Source organism: Triticum aestivum, chromosome 5D (genome assembly GCF_018294505.1).
Source record: "Triticum aestivum cultivar Chinese Spring chromosome 5D, IWGSC CS RefSeq v2.1, whole genome shotgun sequence".
NCBI lineage: Eukaryota > Viridiplantae > Streptophyta > Magnoliopsida > Poales > Poaceae > Triticum > Triticum aestivum.
The window spans coordinates 327329480-327349723 of NC_057808.1; the positions used below are offsets into that span (position 1 = coordinate 327329480).

The following is a 20244-nucleotide window of genomic DNA, read 5'->3' on the forward strand; positions in this document are numbered from 1 at the left end:
CGGATTTGTGCCAACGCTTATTGGAACCTTCAGATGAAATTTGGTCGGATCCTCCAAGCTATTTGAAAAGTTGCTTATTTATAATTCAGTCGAAGCCTCCGAGTTGTAAGAAAAAGTGTGTAGCGGTCTAATTTTTGGGTCCAGCCTATATGTACCCCCTTGGCCTCTTCTATCCCACCAATTCACTCAAGAGCTTTCTTTCAAATACAATTTGAATAAGAGAACCTCCAAGTCTTGTGTTGAGTTCAAAGGACACTCTACGAGGGGTTGAGTGTGAAGGAGATTACATCTTGACACATAAGCAAGGTATTCATCATCAAACAACCTTATATTGCTACTTTTGGAGAGTATGTGCCTCCCAAGTCGGCTAGGTGTCGTTGGGAGCCTTAAAGGTGTGAAGGAACCAATAAATTTGTTAGGGATTAAAGATCGCCTATTTTCTGAAGATCTATCACGTGCGAGGCTTGACCTTGGTGGTCCATACACCATGGTGATATAGGTTAGTAAGAGTTTTGTGGGCCCTTGGTGGGTGACAACCCACAAGTGTAGGCGGATGAATTGTAAATCCTTTTGATAAGTAAAAATGTCGATCCTACGAGAATCAGAAGGAATTGTGAGGTGCAAAAATGGCAAGGATTCACTATAAACTAGATGATTCCCCGCGCGTTGCTGCGGACATCCTTGTGCAACTTGCTGTAAATATTTGGTTTCCCACGAAAAATTGAATCATTGAAGTCTGGAATTCAGTTATTTCAAGGCAGTTTCATGGGGCCATATAAACGAAGGTACAATGATAGACATGAAAAATACTTAAACTTAGCTAGTGACCCGAATGGGTATCAATCTAAAAGCCAATGCAATTTGAATCTACTATGTTGTCCGAGTTGGGTTTCAATTGAAGCTGAAAGTCCTTCATTACATGGCTGTAAGGCTAGACCATGAAAATTGAACCGGTCCAACCAAACGACGTTAGCAATGCTCGAATAATATTATGTGTAACATCATAGGAGAAGGATGATAATCAACACAAAAATAGCATGGGTGAGAGCTGTATAATAAGAGTATAGTTAGAAAGAAAACACCAATTAGTTCCTAATAAAAAAGCTACAGTACAGTGCGACTTTAAAATATAAATCCATGAAGAATACATAGAAAAAAATTAGGGACATGATTCCCCATGGGCATTGCTGCAAGTAAAACAGTTGTTACCCAAATGTGCAAAGCTTGTATGAATATGCATAGTAGAGAAATGTGACTGGATTCATTTATAACTATTCAATACCAAAAATCTAGAGAATCTAGAATATTTTGCTGTCAGTTCAAGGTTCCAAGCAAACAAAAGTCTAGAACTGGCTAATGAAAAGGCGCCTATTACAGGACAAATCTTTTTATTGTCGATTAGTAGACAGAGTTACACTACATGGGTATTGGACGGTCTAATACTATATAAAAAAGTACGTATATATTTGCCATGATATAGTTGAAAGCACGCCATATATCTCCTAGCACTTAGGTGGCTAGCTTGTAAAACTGGCATAACCATAGTGAACATCCCTTGAACAGGACTTTTCATTCTAAATTGGTTCGTCCTCATTAGCATTTCGCTTTATCGGATTCAGCAGAAGTTGAAGACCGTCCCGCTGTGAAGTTTGCATCATAAACATAAATAACTTCGATACCTTCCCTCTTATCATATCAAGAGCCTGAAGGAAACAAAGGGGGTGTTTGGTTCAGGGACTTTTTAGTCCCAGACACTAGAAAAGGTCCCTAAAAAATCCCTAGGAACCAAACGGGAGGGACTTTTTCTACAAGGACTAGAAAAAGACTCTACTAGAGAGTCTTTTTTGATTAGTCCCTGGGACTAGAAAAAGTCCTAGTACTTCTGAACCAAACACCCCCAAAGCTTATTGTAATAACTGAGAGAACACATTTAGTTTATCTTTACTGATGCTACCTAAGAATTATAGCCTTGCACACCACTGATTTATTACAAAAGGCAAAAAATAACCAGCCAAGCCCCTCCTAACCTCGAGGCACCGATCCAGGGAAAGAAGTAAGAAAGCAACATCTAAAAAAGAGAGGGATGTAGGATGTAAGAAATGAAGCTCCTCAAACTGACAACTATCCAAGTCTCAAAAGGTTGATGGTTTGATTAGTAAGCAAAAATAGAGCCGCATATAGCCATGCACTAATATCCGGAGGCGTAGGTGCAAAGCAAAGTAGAATCAGGACATAATACTCCAAGCTCTGAAAAAAAACAATTATTTAGTGAGATGGACAAACTATACTGTGAAGATCTGAAAGCATTACGATTACATAGTGATGGTACTTCAGTGTTGTATTTTTCAGAATACGGCTATAAGATGTGAGAAGCAAAGGTTGTTGCTTAAAACTCGTCGCTTGAGCGAGACAAAGCTGTTGACCACCCCGAGGAAGGAGCAATGGTGTCTTACACAGGGAGTCCGGACGTCGTCCGCCTCCGCACCTTTCCACTGGATCCGGACGACCGCCAATGGTATTCACCATCTCATAGGCGAATGTATAAGCGCGTTGATGCTCACCTGAAGATGGAGTCCCGGGGAAGTCGTCTTCGCTGATGAAGCCCGACTCCTTGCCGCTCGTTACCGCCGACGGCGGCCGAGGAGCAGAGCAACGGCACGCAGAGGCATCATAGGTTAGGCCTTCATCGACGATCCGCAATTCTGGGCGACCGGCGACGGAACGTACCCCGGCCCATGTACCAACGCCCAGAGAGACGTCGGAGTCAAGATGGATCCGATGTAGGAGCTTCAGACTTCAGAGCAGAGGAAGGCATGCATAGGCTGATTCGGATGTGCTAGACGATCTGACTGGGCGAAAAATCGCGTGCAGCCCGCTCCAAGGGCCCCAGAGTGGCAGCGGAGGTCTGGAAGACCGGTGGTCCTGTGGACTGAGGGGATTTCACGCCGGAGCTACCTTGGCCGGAACGGAGACAGAAAATGGATGGGAGCACGAGGGCACCGCAGACGCCGTCTCGAGGACGCAGGCACACACGACCAAGGTGTATTTTGCCCGAGAGAACCCCGGAAGCCGCCGAGACGAGCGAAACCGACGGTCGTGTCGGAGGAGCCGCCCCGTCGTACGTAGTAGATTTCCCTTGGGAAGGGAAACGTGAGGGCTCGATGTGTTTCCGAGAGGGCTCGATGGGTTGTGATTAAAAGTATTAGGAACTGAATCGTAGGGAGGTGTAAACGAAAGGCATGGGGCAGACGGTTGGGCTTCTCTCATCTTCTCTTTGCGTATTGGAGGTGTGGTGGGGAGTCTAAGACGATGCGTCTCTTCTCTTAAATCTCTGATCGGTTATACAGAATAGGAAGATGAGTCAATCCATTCTAACGAGAGATTAAATCGCATAATTAGTTGAAACAGAAAAAAATGTTGACATGGCAGGATTGCTAGTGGTAGTGGGACTGAAACGCTGATGTGGCATGCATGCTGAGGTGGAGTGTGTGCATGTTGAGAGAATGCCTTGTAGTGGGGAGCAACTTCTTAAGAACGTAGGATGCTAAAAGGTGTAGCAGTTTTGTAATTTGTGATGGTGGAGTAGCAATGAAACACAACTTTAAAAGAGTACAACAAGTGTCCCAATCCTTAGTAAGGCTAAGGACAAGCCGATTGTGTTACTTATGGTGATTGAACATTCTTGAGGACAATGAGAATATTGCATAGTTGTTAATTCCATAATTATTTCCAATGATTATTGTTGCTTGGTCGATGTTGTGTGGGGAAATATGTTTTGTCCCCCCCCCCCCCCGCCCCCGCGTCGTCCGCTCCGGGCGACTCGGGGGCGAAACCCTAGCCGCCCGCCGGTTTCCCCCAGCCTCCCCTCCTCCTCCCCCGCCGCCGCCGGCAGCCGCCCGCGCGGCGGTAGGCGGCGGCGGGGTTTCCCCGCGCACCCGCCTCGACGTTGGAGGTGCCCCCACCCCGCATCAGATGCCGCCGCCCGCCTCCCCAGCTCCTGGTGGCCGCCGACGCGGGCCCTCTACGGCGGCCGTCGGTCGCCGGAGCTGTCGCTAGCCCCTCTCCAGATCCGGTGTGGGGGTCTCCTGGGAAGGTCCAACTACCAGATCAGGTCGGCTCCTCTCTGGCGGCTGGTGGGCCGGGGATCGCCGGATCCGCCGGATCTGGCCGGCGCGGCCCTGCCTCGTCGCCCGGTTTGGGTGCTCGCGGTGTGGTCTCCCTGGTGGCGGCGGTGTGGGTCGTTCTTCGTGTTTTGACGGGATGTGCGCGGTGGGTGGGTGCCGGGGCGGCGGCCTCGGGCGGTGTGGACGGCGTGGCCTCTCGACGGGCGACGGCCATGGGAGCTGGTGGTCCGCGACTTCGGCTGTGCGGGCGGCGAGGTCTTGGTGGACGTCTACTGCGGTGGGTCGGGGTGCCCCGTCACCCGGCGTGCCTGCTTCGATGAAGTCCAACGCCTTCTCTGGCTGCGTGCGCTCCCCTGGCCAGGTCTGTGGCCGGATGGATGGGACGGGGGCGGGATCGGGGGAAACCCTTGGCCGTCGGCGGAGGCCACGACAATGGCGGCGCCTTTGTGGGCGTCGGTTCCCTTCTTGGAGGCCTTGTCGAGATCCTATCCCGTTTCTCACTGTGCTCTTCATTTGGGCGAAAGCTCTAGTTCCCCTTGCGGGCGACGGCGTTGTACCTTCATCGCGCTCCTTCTTGAAGGCGTCGCCTGGGGTTCCCGGAAGCACGGTGGGCGCTTTGTGGTGCGTGTGAGGTGTTTGGCGGCGGCCATTTTACCGCTGATTTTCATCTTGTGGTAGCGCTCCATCTGCTTGGCGATGTTCTAGCGTAGGTGATGGTCGTCATTTGGCGTCATGGTGGCGTTGATGGCGGAGGAGCCTGTTGGGGAACGTAGTAATTTCAAAAAATTTCCTACGCACACGCAAGATCATGGTGATGCATAGCAACAAGAGGGGAGAGTGTTGTCCACGTACCCTCGTAGACCGACAGCGGAAGCGTTATCACAACGCGGTTGATGTAGTCGTACGTCTTCACGATCCGACCGATCAAGTACCGAACGTACGGCACCTCCGAGTTCTACACACGTTCAGCTCGATGACGTCCCTCGAACTCCGATCCAGCCGAGTGTTGAGGGAGAGTTTCGTCAGCACGACGGCGTGGTGACGATGATGATGTTCCACCGACGCAGGGCTTCGCCTAAGCTCCGCAACGGTATTGTCGAGGTGTAATATGGTGGAGGGGGGCACCGCACACGGCTAAGAGATCTCAAGGATCAATTGTTGTGTCTATGGGGTGCCCCCCTGCCCCCGTATATAAAGGATGGAGGAGGGGAGGCCGGCCAGCCCCTGGGGCGCGCCAGAAGGTTGGAGTCCTACTAGGACTCCCTAGTCCTAGTAGGATTCCTCCTTCCACATGGAATAGGAAAAGGGGAAGGGAAAAAGAGAAGGAAGGAAGGAGGCGTCCCCCTTCCCTAGTCCAGTTCGGACCAGACCAAGGGGAGGGGCGCAGCCACCTTTTGAGGCCTTTCTCTCCTTTCCCGTATGGCCCATTAAGGCCCAATACGAATTCCCGTAACTCTCCGGTACTCCGAAAAATACCCGAATCACTCGGAACCTTTCCGAAGTCCGAATATAGTCGTCCAATATATCGATCTTTACGTCTCGACCATTTCGAGACTCCTCGTCATGTCCCCGATCTCATCCGGGACTCCGAACTCCTTCGGTACATCAAAACTCAATAAAACTGTCATCGTAACGTTAAGCGTGCGGACCCTACGGGTTCGAGAACTATGTAGACATGACCGAGACACGTCTCCGGTCAATAACCAATAACGGACCTGGATGCCCATATTGGCTCCCACATATTCTACGAAGATCTTTATCGGTCAGACCGCATAACAACATACGTTGTTCCCTTTGTCATCGGTATGTTACTTGCCCGAGATTTAATCGTCGGTATCTCGATACCTAGTTCAATCTCGTTACCGGCAAGTCTCTTTACTCGTTCCGTAACACATCATCCCGCAACTAACTCATTAGTCACAATGCTTGCAAGGCTTATAGTGATGTGCATTACCGAGTGGGCCCAGAGATACCTCTCCGACAATCGGAGTGACAAATCCTAATCTCGAAATACGCCAACCCAACAAGTACCTTTGGAGACACCTGTAGAGCACCTTTATAATCACCCATTTACGTTGTGACGTTTGGTAGCACACAAAGTGTTCCTCCGGTAAACGGGAGTTGCATAATCTCATAGTCAGAGGAACATGTATAAGTCATGAAGAAAGCAATAGCAACATACTAAACGATCGGGTGCTAAGCTAACGGAATGGGTCAAGTCAATCACGTCATTCTCCTAATGAGGTGATCTCGTTAATCAAATGACAACTTATGTCTATGGCTAGGAAACATAACCATCTTTGATTAACGAGCTAGTCAAGTAGAGGCATACTAGTGACACTCTGTTTGTCTATGTATTCACACATGTATTATGTTTCCGGTTAATACAATTCTAGCATGAATAATAAACATTTATCATGATATAAGGAAATAAATAATAACTTTATTATTGCCTCTAGGGCATATTTCCTTCAGAGCCTGCCAAGGTTGGCACTTCAATCTGCTTGGAGATGGACCAGTGGAAGATGGCGGAGACGACACCTGTGAGTGCGTCAGACCGGTTTATGCCCCAGACCCGGTATGTGGCTAGGCTGGGGATTCCGGCTTTTGATGTTAGGTTTAGGTGAGTGGTCTGGGTAGTGGCCCAGCTAGCACCCCTTCATCGTATGGATAGGAGTAGCGGCATATGTTGCCTAGATGGTGGATTCAGGCATATTGTTGGAACACTTTGTAAGGTCCTCGAGAATAATCAATAAAGTGGTCGTATGCATCTTCCAGATGCAGAGGCCGGGGGTCATCCTCCTTTTCTTAAAAAAAATAAAGCCCAACCATAGCCATCTCATTTAGGGTATATATTCACGCCTCCTGTTATAATCCAGTAACTTATATGACACTTAAAACTAGATATCTCCCATGTCCTCAAGAACACTATGGAACTACTCGTGGAGCATCATGGTGAACATGTTAAGAGGTATAATGAAGTAAAGATCTTTCGCCAATGAAACACACAACATAAACTATGAATACACCAATGCACACCGAGAGCTAATAACGACAATTGATTCATACCAATTGTACATAAAATGGATGGAGATGGAAATGGGGCAATGGTGTTGTTGATGGGAATGATGAAGATGACATAGATGAAGAGGTTCCCCTTCGTGCATGAGAGTTGGTGATGACGATTGCTTCAAATCCCCCCTGTCAAAGGGTGTAGATCTTGCATAAAATAGAACTAGGGTCCTACCTCTAAGAGGCGGTGGAGAAACTCCCGAAAATATTGACATGAAGTTCACATCTCGGAGGAGAGACAAACACCCGGGAGAGCAACAAGGGGTGCATGTGGGCTATATGTGCCGTTGTAGGCACCCTAGGAGGGGAGGAACCTACACTAGGCGTAGACCCACCAGGGCCCACTAGCAGCCTCTTTCTGGCCCATGACCTTTTTTATGTATGATTTATTATTATATTTTCGTTGTATGTTTTTGGGCCCCTGGAAATGCACTTGTTCACGAAGCTCCAATTTCTCAGATTATTATGCCATCAATTAATTCTCTCCATTATAAGATAAACCAAAGTTAGATTGATGCAAATGTTAATAAGCATGAAGTGTAAAACTAGAGACCGCATGGGACATGTGGCTAGCAAAATAAAAAAAAGTGTAAAACTGGAGTATTTATCCTTTGAAATTGTGATGCAAAATGTGGTTGACCAGTAAGAACAGTGCAAACAAACTATGTTAATTTCACTTTGCCTATAGGTTGCTGTGTTCGCCGCCATTGATTCGGATGTGGATGTGACTCGCGGGTTCCCGTTCTGGGTGGAGTTCGCCACTAGCCTAGCCCAGACGACTCATCTTGGCTCAGAATGTTTGCCCGATCCATCATGTACTGATGTGGGTCGTCATCTGACCAACGGCCGCCTACCATCATGATAGCACAAGCTATCATGAAAACATAACAGCCGTTGCGATCCCGGGACTATTTGTGCTTGTGCACGGAAACACATTTTTTAGGTCATATTTCAATACCCAATCATTTTGTTCTACTCTAATATTTGAGAAAGCTCCTAGCGTGTGCTCTTCCATGATTTCTCAACTTTATTTTCTTAGAATTTTATGGATTCATATTGTGGAGTACCTATATCAATGTTTTTTTTGCCAGAAACTTCCAATCTATTCATATTCAATCATGACAGTACAAAAAACAAAAGAGGTAATACAAATTACAATCATGTCTGTGGACCACCTAACGACGACTACCAACACTGGAGCGAACCGAAGGCGCGCCGCCGTCATCGCGCTCCCTTACCGGAGCCGGGCAAACCTTGTTGTAGTAGACAGTCGGGAAGTCGTCGTGCTAAGGCCCCATAGGACCAGCACACCAGAGTAGCAACCACGCCGATGAAGAAAGTCGTAGATCAGAAGGATCAAACCTGTAAACACCTAAACAAAGACAGGATCCAAATAGATCCACCGAAGACCAGCACCGACCGAATCCCGCAAGATCCGACGAAGACAAACCTTCACATGCCCTCCGACGATGCTAGATGCACCATCGGGAAGGGGATAGAGCGTGGGAGACATTATTCCTACTAAGGACGTCGCCGTCGCCACACAGCCCCAACCAAGAGGCCGAATCTAATAAGAACGAGAACGGGATCCCTCCCGCCGGCGGGGGGCCGAGATCCTCCGCACCTCCATGGCCTAGAGGCCATTGGAGATGGGACAGACCGGCGGCGGCGCCGACGGGAGGAGAAGAGCTTTTCTTGCGGAGGATACCTATATCAATGTTGCTACTTTGTCTTGGTTTCATACCTTCAAGAACATGTTTATGCGTGGTCACGGAAACACATCCTTGAATGATACAAGATGTTAGATAATAAAGTGGTTGTAACATGCACAATTCATAATCATTTGTCTTATTTATCCTTTTAATAGTAATTCCAATTTTTTCTGCTGATATGTATTTGCTATCTTTGAGATAGCTAATAGTGCAAGATTCTTCTACTTTTCAAACTCTGTTTTTCTGAGCATTAGAGCCAACGAACTAGCTCCATCTGATGAACTCCTACTGCAACTCGTTGTCAAACTGCACAAGGAGGCCATCTTAGAGCCCAGTTAGGTTGTTGTTCCCGGGCTCATCGCCGCAAAATTTCCTCCATGGCTTCCCCTTATGCGTCATGTTCTTTTCCCTACTATTAAATGAGAGTTAGTATGTTCTCCTAATCTCCTCCCCCACTCCCTCATTATTTTTTGTCCCCACACCCCTGTTTGGAATAACTATTTATAACAAATCTGTAATTCATTTTCTTGTCCTATTAGAAACCATGTCCTGCATTAAATCAATCAAACATTACCAAAATCATGTCATGTATTAACTCAATCAAATCTAATCAACCTCAACTATATCAAAACTCTCATTGTGTTTCTCTACCCATACTCAAATCAAACCAAATCTCACCACAATCTACAATATGTACAATATGGTGGGTGTAAAGTATATGTTGGACATGATTGTTGTTAAACCACTAAAATATGTATGCCCCATCGCAACGCATGTACAATTAGCCAGTGTGTTGGATAAAATGTCACATGTTCAATTCTCTAAAGAAAATGTGACATGTTTGATTGAGAGTTGGACAAATGGGGCAAAAAACACATATTTACCTGAGGACAAAAAGAATTCACGATCTGAACTGCTTTCGAAAAAAAATCACTAAGCTAACCGTTTCGAGTGGCGCCCACAGATAGGCGCCACACTATACTGTGCAGCGCCTGACTCTTAGGCACCACACGCCGGTCCAGCGTGGCAGCCCGGGCCCCACTCCTGGTTGTGCAGCGCCTAACTGAAAGGAGTTGCACAGTGTAGTGCAGCGCCTAACAGAAAGGAGCTGCACAGTGTAGTGCAGCGCCTAACAGAAAGGAGCTGCACTACCTTATATTAAAACTATTGTAACTTTTAATCCATGCATCCGATGAAAACGTGCCTTATATGAATGTTGTACATTTTTCCGTGTTCTACGCAATGATGGCATTTTCATCTATGTTAGGATCAATTTGCTTGATGAAAACCCTGTTGCAAAAGTGCATCATAATATAACTGACAGAATCTGTTAAAATTTACAAACTTGGCATGATGATAGCCATTGACCTATAGCTCTTACGCTTTTGCAACCTACATGAGTTTTGCACTGCATAATGTGTACTTTCACGCCATGCCTATGCTTGCCATGTTAATCATCTTTAACATGTTCATTTCTTGCATCTAAGTGACTAACATGATATAAGTGAACTTCTGTTACAGAAAGTTGTATTTTGTAAGATCCATAGTAATTAATCCTGGCATCATATGATATGATCTAATTATGAAACTTAGAAAATATTATGTCTACTTTAAGTCCATGTCATTTTCACACCCACTAAATATGTGCATCACTATGTTTTGAAACAGTAAAGTTCCTAACGCAATATTCTGCCAGATTGACACATTAATTTCATCGAGTTCATGGATATCATCAGAACTTTGCATTTTATAAGGTGTATACTTATATAGCCTTAAAATTTAGCACCTATAATGTTTTCTGTCAGTAGCAAGAGCACATGTTCTCTGATTTGGACTCTGTCTTTAGGCTACTGGAAAAAGCTGAGGTCGGTATGGAGTGAGTCGGTTTGAACTTGATAACCCAGGATGGCCTCATGCTAACCAGGACGACAAAACAGAGTTGATGGGAAAACTAGCTGTCAGCGCTACTAGCTGGATGTTAGAAGGCTTATCTTACTAGCATAATGAATAACAGAGTTTAGCCAGCAGAAAAACTAAATTGATCTAAACAAATTCTAAATGAAAAACATATCAAGTTCATGCCAAGGGGTTTTGTTGAAATCAAGATATGATTATGTCAAGATATGCAATAAATTTGTCAACAACATTATCATGCCTACTTTAGTGCGACTGTTTTTAACATGGCAACACGCTGGATATACTGAAAGTAGACATGGAGATGCTCAAATTCATATATAAAGTTATTCCATATGAAGCATGGTTGATTTACTATGCATTTTACAAAATGCAAGTTCTGTTGAGAGACTTGGTGAAATTAACGTGTCAATCTGGTAGAACATTGCCTTAGGTACTTTAGTGTTTCAAAACATAGCGATGCAAATATTTAGTGGGTATGAAAATGACATGGACTTAAGGTAGACATAAAATTTTCCAACTTTCATAGTTAGATCATATTCATATGATGTCAAGATTAATTACTATGGATCTTACAAAATGTAACTTCCTGTAACAAAAGTTCACTTATATCATGTTAGTTACTTAGATGCAAGAAATGAACATGTTAAAGATAATTAACATGGCAAGCATAGGCATGGCGTGAAAGTACACATTATGCAGTGCAAAACTCATGTAGGTTGCAAACGCGTAAGAGCTATAGGTCAATGGCTATCATCATGTCAAGTTTGTAAATTTTAACAGATTCTGTCAGTTATATTATGACACACTTTTGCAACAGGGTTTTCATCAAGCAAATTGATCCTAACATAGATGAAAATGCCACCATTGCGTAGAACACGGAAAAATGTGCAACATTCATATAAGGCACGTTTTCGTCGGATTCACGGATTAAAAGTTACAACAGTTTTAATATAAGATAGTGCAACTCCTTTTAGTTAGGCGCTGCACTACACTGTGCAGCTCCTTTCAGTTAGGTGTTGCACTACACTGTGCAACTCCTTTCTGTTAGGCGCTGCACTACACTGTGCAACTCCTTTCAGTTAGGCGCTGCACAACCAGGAGTGGGCCCGAGCTGCCACGCTGGACCGAAGTGGACCACGCTGGACCGGAAAAATGTGCAACATAGCCTAAGAGCCAGGCGCTGCACAGTATAGTGTGACGCCTATCTGTCGGGTGCCACTCGAAACGATCAGCTCAGTGAATTTTTTTCGAAAGCAGTTTAGATTGTGAATTCTTTTCGTCCTCAAGTTAAATATGTGTTTTTTGCCGACAAATGGCAATGCTACTTCCTCTCCATTTCCAAGTCTGAGCCCACCCGTCATACTGCTCTGGATGATTTTGTAACTCCATTTCCTTCTCCCCTGGTTCGAGCGAAGTGTGGGCTACAGGGCGGAGGGGCGATGACAATGGAGCCCTCGCCCCGCCGCGCTAGGGTTGGCGAGCCGGCGGCGGACCCGCTGACGTCCCTCCCGCCGCCCCTGCTCGACGGCATCCTCACCCGCCTCGACCTCCCTTACGCGGTCCGTACCTCCGCCCTCTCTCGCGCCTGGCGCCGCCGGTGGGAGGCCCTCCCCTACCTCTGCCTCTCCTTCGTCGACAACCCCGGCACGGCCCCCTTGGCTGTCGACCGCGTTCTCGCTCGCTACCCCGGCCGCATCTCCAACTTCTCCTTCCACGTCGACGAGCACTCCTTCGGCCGCGTCGATGACTGGCTCGTCGCCCTCTGCGACCGCGGCGTCAGGTCCATCAACCTCCGATGCGCCTCCCCCTTCATCCTCCACTCCTCCCTCTTCCTATGCGCCCAACTCACGCACCTCAAGCTGCACCAATGCGGCCTGCCGTCTCTCCCAGTGGGATTCACTGGATTCCCCATGCTCAAGGTTCTAAAACTCGGCCTTGTCGATTTCCCGGAGAACGGGGAGAGCCAACTGGAGGCGATTCTTGTCGGGTCACCCTTGCTTGAAACCCTGAATCTTCACTTTGTGGATGTCCGTGGGAATGACGCGTACTCAAACGCGTGGGTGATTCGCGGGGCCAACCTCCGGAGCCTAACGATAAGTTCTGACTTTGATTATGACTGGCAAGTTAAGGAGCTGCCATGCATCGATGAAGTCGCCATCGATGTTGGAAACTATGTGAGTAATATCAAGTTCAGAGGATTTCTTGCCAGCTTTGCGCAAGTTAGGAAGCTCTCTCTCTGTGCGTGCTACACATCGGTAATTTTCTGTTCTTACCATAAAAAGTGCCAATTATGAATTGTTCTGATCCACATTTGCATTGAGATTCACATGCTTAATATTTGTTTCTTTTACAGTTTACTGGAGGTGGTCTCCTGGAAACACTTCCATGTACCTTTGACAACTTAAAGAGTTTGACCCTCTGGACACATTTCTACGAAATGCCTGCCATAGTGTTAACCTTTTGCTTACTAAGGAATGCTCCTAATCTAGAAGAACTTGAAATTACGGTATGAAATAAGAACACCGCCTTGCAAACTATTGTAGTTGTTATGCTTGGAGGTCATCATTGCTATTTTTGGTGCTTGACACTTTTTGTTTATTTTTGGTGATGGGGATGCACCTGAAACAAATGCAGAGTTCTAAATACACAATGGACTGATGCCTTCTGTGCCAACCTTCAGGTTGTGAAAATGAAAAATATTGGCTGGTTGCAAAATGAAATGTATTTCATAGAGCTCGTTTTATCTAAAGCAGCAGTTCTTCGCACAATGCATCTTAGTCTTGGTTGCAGAAGATCAAAGTCAAATGAGGATGCACTCTGTGAACTAATGACATATAGAAGGGCTTCAACCCATGCTCGAGTCTTCTTTGACGGTAAAAAAAAAATCTTGAACTTCAGTCAGTAATTATCTGTATTCCTTAGCCTATATTTATGTTGAAGAATATATGGAGTGTCTTACAAGTTTCACATTCTTAATTAGCCCTTGGGTTGATATATTATGTGCTACCATTATTGTCTATACCGGAGAGGAGGGACTATGGATGGAAATAGGATGAACACTTCTGTCAACAGAAATCACATGTGAACATGGAAAGCTTGAAAATGAGTTTGGATCTATACCCAAGGTTTTCTTTACAAGATCATGACTCCCATGTTTTCTTTACAGGATGATAACTTGAGTCGTTGATCATTTTTCTAAACGACTACCTTGTAGCCAGATTCCATTATCATCACATAACAGAACATGAATTTTGTACTATCTGCCTTTACTCTAGCAGCCTCCCTTTAATCTTTACGAAGGGAGGGTAGGGACAAACATTAAGTGCAAATTATCAATACTGGCCACAGAACAAACCACTTCGTGATAATTTAGCTTTTGAGTAAGGCACATTGGGATAAAGAGTGATAGCATTGTGCTAAAGCCGTATGGATTTATCTCATGGGACAAAAAGTTGATAGTGATCCGACACCTTGTCGATTACAGTGGGAATCGAGAGTTTCATCTTCATGCTTCACTGAATGCATTATATATTTGTTCATTATTACACGTGCTGCTACTTCGTTATTATTACTTTGTATGTTGTTTATTCAAGTTTATGTTTTCTCCTGTTTTATCACCTGCTTAATATCTTGCAACGAGTTGCACAAATTCAGAAAGTGGCTGTTATCCTTTTGCAGGTAAAATGAAATGAGCTGCTACATAGAGACGTGTCTTCCATGCAATTCTGGGAATGGGCGCTGATTACGTTCAGATGGCTCACTTGCGTAAGACGGTGTCTGTTTATCCCTTGATCTTCTCTAACTATGTACCTTGGGCGGCTGGGCTGTTAAAGATATGTATCCTGAAGAAAATGGTTGTCGTCATGAGCTACTTTACTGCTCCGTTTGGCGCATAATTATGTCTTGTATGACCTGCAAAACTCTCCTTAAGAGAGAACTCTTGCAATGTGATTTTCCAATGAAAACTTGCTGTGCACCATTAGTTTAATTTGCTTAGAAAATGTTTGTAAGAGCTTACGAGTGGGATAGTAGCAATGACAAATAGTCCTACCTCTGTCCCATAATGTAAGACGTTTTTGCAGTTCAATTTGAACTGCAAAAACATCTTATATTATGGGAGGGAGGGAGTAGTAAACTCATAGCCTTGTGTTGCACAAATTCCTTTGCCCATCCCATAACATTAGCAAAGCAACATGCCTTGGAAAAATTAAAAGAAGCAGGAGAAAAGCAACAACTTGTAGCCTTGTATGTTACTATTAGTATGAACAGGTTGGATCATCATGTTCTCCTCTTTTGGGTGAATCATTTTTACCATTTGAGATCTACCCCTTTCATCATTATCATTTCAGTACTTCAAGATTAATGACTAGTATATTAATTTATTATCATCGAGGTTTGTCTTTTTCCTTTGAAGGTACTAAGGTTTATCTCTTTGTAATATCTGAAACTGCATTCCATTTGTTACCTGCGTAAGCGACCATGATAACATAATTTGAATGACAGTGGTAACCCCCCTTAATTAACGGGAGCATAGATGTTAAAAACTGTGCAACACAGTGTCCTTTTTTCTTTTAAGATCCGGGTTATGTTGTATATGCACATTTCCTAAATGTGGATTCTTTTCATTCTTGTACTGATATTTGTACACAGGAGAAAAATATTGGGTTATCTAATAATAGCTGTTTTGTTGCACCACAGGACAAGCGTTGAAAATTTCTAGACGTTGAGTGCATGTGTTATACTCCCTCTGTACCATAATATATGTCATTTTAGCAGCTCAAATTGAACTGCTAAAACAACATATATTATGGTACGGAGGGACTAGTAGTTATGTTTAGAAAAATTCTAGAGGCTTAGTTCACAGGAATACTATGGAATTGTAGAGTAGAAAATTAACCCGTAAGATTTTTGGGCGGTCTATTCTTTTGGACGAAGAGACTATACAGGAAAATTTCCCTGTACGCTGGAACCCTACAAAAATATATTTGAAATTCGTTTAAATCAGAAGAGATCCACGGTTCTACATACCCTATGAAATTGGCTCCGTGTTTAAATAGTCGTTTCGCATGGCATATGTTCGCTCTTCTGACTTAAAAATTGATTTAAGTAAAGTAGGGCATGATCAATAAGTCAAATGAAAAATTGCATATGATCAAATGTAACACTCATAACTGGCGAATGTTCGCAAGGGAGGGATGGCACACGCGACCGTTGTAGATGACATTTTTAGTTTGAGAGGGTGGCAATTTTTTTGAGAGCGACATTGCTTTTTGAATCGTGCTATGCACATGACAAAAACTGGACGATTCATGCACGATTAATGAATCCGGCCGTACATGCGTACGTATTGAAGTAGCACCGGCCGCTGGATTACATGTCGTGCATATGTCGGCCATAAAGATCGTGTACAGAGCAGTTTCGTTGCATTTTCTAGGATGAAGTCTCGAAAGCTATTATCTTACCAGAAAATGTCACGTCGTTGTAAAGAAACTGTTATCTTACCCACAACTAAAAATGCCATAAAAAAGTTTGAAATGTCACATGTTCCCAGTGAACGTTTCCTAGGTAACATTCCCGTTAAACTTTGATTTGTACACGAGTTTGTTGTGTGTGTTTGTGAAATGTATACGAGTGTTGGGAGCACCGGATATTGTTCCCGCTTCATCACGCGCCAAATCATCCCGCCGCAACGAAAAGAGCGCGGCATTTCCAGACCACCCCAAAGCGGCGCTCCGCCTCTGAAAACCCTAGAACCGCGCCGCCGCGCCATCACCGGAGAGATGCCGCCCCCGCGTCGACGCCGTTACAAGAAGCGTCGTCGGCTGGCTGACGCCGCTCCGGTGGAGGCGGACGCCCTGATTTCGCTGCCCGCGGACGTCCTCAACGTCATCCTCACCCGCCTCGACCTCCGCGACGCCGTTCGTACGTCGGCGCTCTCCCGCGCCTGGCGATACCGATGGGAGGCCCTCCCATCCCTCGACCTCCACTTCCCCCGCCTAAAAGACGACGAGGGAGCGCCCAAGGGGTTGAGGGCCGTCGACGGCATCCTCCTCCGCTGCCCCGGCCGCGTCCGGCGCTTCTGCGTCTTCCTCGACGAGCCCTACGCGGCCCGCATCCATGACTGGCTTCTCGTCCTCTCCCGTCGGGGCGTCGAGACCCTCCACATCAGCTCCATCGACGGCTTCCTGGCTCTCCCCTCCTCCCTCTTCACCTGCGGCCAGCTCACCTCCCTCAGTCTCTTCAGATGCGCCATCCCGCCCCTACCCCCGGGCTTCCAAGGTTTACGGGAGTTAAGGAATTTTACTCTCATCAACGTCCGGTTACAGAAGAAGGGGGGATACCAGCTGGAGAAGATCATCGCCACATCACCCTCGCTCGAGGAGCTGACACTTTGGGATGTGACTATCCGAGGCAGATTCAAAGAGTGGGTGATTCAGGCGACCAATCTCCGGTTCCTCAAAATTTGTTCGGCTAATGATTATGGTTGGAACCTTGGGGATCTTCCGCGCCTCGATTATGCTGTAATTGATATATGGCACTATCTAGGCGGGGATTGTGATTTCTCCAAATTTCTCTCGAGGCTTGCGAACGTTACTGAGCTTTGCATATATACTTGTCATTCACCGGTACGCCCAGATGCTCTCGCTTTATCTGTTCTTATAATGAACATCTGGGCTCAGTTTAGTACTCATGTGTTATTAAATTTCCTTACAGACAAGAGACAACATTGAGGATTAGGCCATGTAAAGATTACCACTAATTCTTATCTTTGTTGTGCCTTACCTTCCTAGTGGAACATTTTAGTGGATTTTATCTATCTCCTCTGTTTGATTGTTGTCAAGTATTTGATCTGCTAGGGACAATCAGGATTCAACCTCAAAGTGGTGTTGGGTCCCAAACCCCAAATTTTGTGAGAAACCACCTTGTCTGAAACTTAACTTGGAAATTACACCTATTGATGTTCTTTGTGTTAGCCACAGAGTTGTATATATTTATAATCATGTCGGGTATTGACAACTTCCATAGTTTGCCAAGTTCCATAAGGGTAGCCTTCCTAGGTCATACAAATCTGGGAATTCTTCAGAGCCTTCAAATTCTCCTAGTCTTCAGAATTCTTCAACCGTTGTAGTTTCCATTATTCAGATGCATGGTAAAATCTCCTTCATTCCGAAGTGGTCTTAGTTGTCCGATATCTTGTACTTCTTGGAGTGGTCTCATCAGTCGATTCCTCGTGTGGTCAAAAGGGAAAAAGGGTATGGTCTCACTAAAAGGGAATATTTTGATAAGCTCAGAAGAGAAGAGAGGTAAAAGATTTTTTTTTTTGAAAAAAAAGTTGTAGAGAAAATCTTTCCTATGGGCTTGCCAGTTTCTAGGGTCACGTCCTACAGTCAACATGTGCTCTGATACCATCTTGTAGCGACCCGACCTCAGACGGTCAAGTCTCTGTGCTTAAGTGTCATCCCTGGATCGGTATGCTGACACACACTGTACTCGAGGATTTATAACAGAGGTAAATCACATGTATAAAATAACGTAAATACTATTACCTCAATCCAAATAGCGGAAGTAACAAGGTTGTGGATTCCCATCAACACCAACGGCAAAGTTGAGTGTGGAAATCGTAACCCTAACGTATCACTTACTCGTCGTAAGATTCCTGCAACATGAGACGTTGCAGCCACAGAGGGTCAGTACATTGAATGTACTGGCAAATTCACATCATAGGATAAATGATGAATAATAACTATCACTACATGCAAATATGGCTGGTGGAAAGGCTCTATGGTTATATGTTTTTGCGAAAAGCCAATTTTTCCCTACTGCAAAGGAATATATTTTATTTAACTACAAAGTTTGTTGAAAACATTGAGAAGGTAAACCCCCTCTCAATCCCAATTAAAGGTAATCATTAACAACCCAATAAACTTTTATACTTAAGAGTGATGAGATCAACATGATAATCCAAGAACCAGATACTCAAGATGTCCATAACCGGGGACACGGCTAACCATGATTAGTTTGTACACTCTGCAGAGGTTTGTGCACTTTTCCCCACAAGACTCGATCTCCTCCGTTGGATTTCTCGCACTACAAGGTGTTTGAGAAACGGATGACCGAGACACAGTCTTTCAGAAGCGTTAGCACCTTACGATGGGTAGACAGTACCACCTACATCCCCTACATCTGCTAGTCTACCACTGTAAGAGTTCACACGACTTAATCAACTATGCTAGAGCCCATAATAGCTTGTGGCTGCACACGAAAGTTTCTAGCATGAATAATCTCATGATCCCTTTGAGCCTGGGTGGCAGTCCATAGGAGAATCACACGGTACCCGGGATTTCCAAAAATACAGGCTATCACTGGATTCCCCAGGTGCCTCAATCCACCCAGATGTGTATTTAAGTTGACACCTTAAGTTTAACCATTAATTAACAATCTCACAACTGTCATGGATACACTCAAACCCAATCCACGTCTACCAGCATAGCATGGCAATATAAGCATAACGTAATAGTAACTCCCAAGGTTTGAATGCAGGGCAATAGGTTCCTACCTCATCAACTACTTCCCAATACCCACATGTTATCAATCCTACTCATGCAATGTTTGAGGGTGAAACTAATGCATAAAAACTGGGTATGAAAGGGATATGATCAAAGTGTGAACTTGCCTGTACTGTTGATGAAGATGATTCGCACTCATAACTCCTGATAGTTCTACTCGTCACACTCCGGTCAATCTATCGTAAGCAAGCAATAGTAACCACACATAAGCAATCACTCAAAAGGTCGGAAAGAACGAAGAATACGATTCGGAAAACATCAAAACCAAGCAAATAACTCTTGCAACATAAAACAATTTCTAACAGTACCAAAATTATGGGAATTTGGCCTTATCAGAAAGTTTAGGTCAAGAGCTTCGGTTAGCAAAAAGAATCAACTCAAACGGAGCTACGAAACTCAAGTTACGATCAAACGAAGTTTGAATTCAAATCTGGTCTAATTCAAATTTTAAACTTTCAAAAACATGTTTGAGTTGGATTACTGGATAGAGGGGATCATAACGAAGAAGTGGGCGTTGGTTTCGTTGGATTTGGACAAACGAGCGAAATTACATCTAGGTCCCTGGCCGAAATTAAAACAGAAAAAGAAAAAAACTATCTGACAAACGTTCGCTACAGAAGCATACGCGATGAAAACCGTTCGCTAAGGAGATCTAAACAGTGAACGTTCGCAAAATATCTGGATATAAAAAAAGGGGTTTTATAGAAAACTAGAGAAAACCAGAAAACCGATCTAGGGTTTGGTTATACCGGTCCACGGAAAAGATCGGCGGGTCGGCGGAGCGGTTCGGGCGAACCGGGGCGGGCGGAGCTCCGGCGACGGTTCGCGAGTGCGGCGGGCTCCGGCGCGGCA

General features: G+C 45.1%; 2 protein-coding genes across 3 annotated transcripts; both read left to right on the forward strand.

Moving 5' to 3' along the window:
• The first annotated feature begins 12193 nt into the window (after nucleotides 1-12193).
• LOC123124795 (putative F-box/FBD/LRR-repeat protein At2g05300) lies at nucleotides 12194-14813 on the forward strand. 2 transcript variants are annotated; one of them, XR_006461230.1, is made up of 4 exons: nucleotides 12194-13080; nucleotides 13179-13331; nucleotides 13460-13698; nucleotides 14504-14813. XR_006461230.1 is itself a non-coding variant. In XM_044545351.1 (4 exons), the coding sequence occupies exons 1-4, from the start codon at nucleotides 12265-12267 to the stop codon at nucleotides 14515-14517; spliced, it is 1176 nt and encodes a 391-aa protein (XP_044401286.1). In that variant the 5' UTR covers nucleotides 12194-12264; the 3' UTR covers nucleotides 14518-14813. The 2 variants fall into 2 exon arrangements, 1 of the variants encoding a protein (XP_044401286.1); XM_044545351.1 differs by having other exon boundaries at nucleotides 13506-13698.
• A 1736-nt stretch (nucleotides 14814-16549) lies between these two features.
• LOC123124796 (F-box/FBD/LRR-repeat protein At1g13570-like) lies at nucleotides 16550-17614 on the forward strand. Its single transcript, XM_044545352.1, has one exon. It carries the CDS (start codon nucleotides 16606-16608, stop codon nucleotides 17554-17556), a length of 951 nt encoding a protein of 316 aa, XP_044401287.1. The 5' UTR covers nucleotides 16550-16605; the 3' UTR covers nucleotides 17557-17614.
• Nucleotides 17615-20244: the final 2630 nt, after the last annotated feature.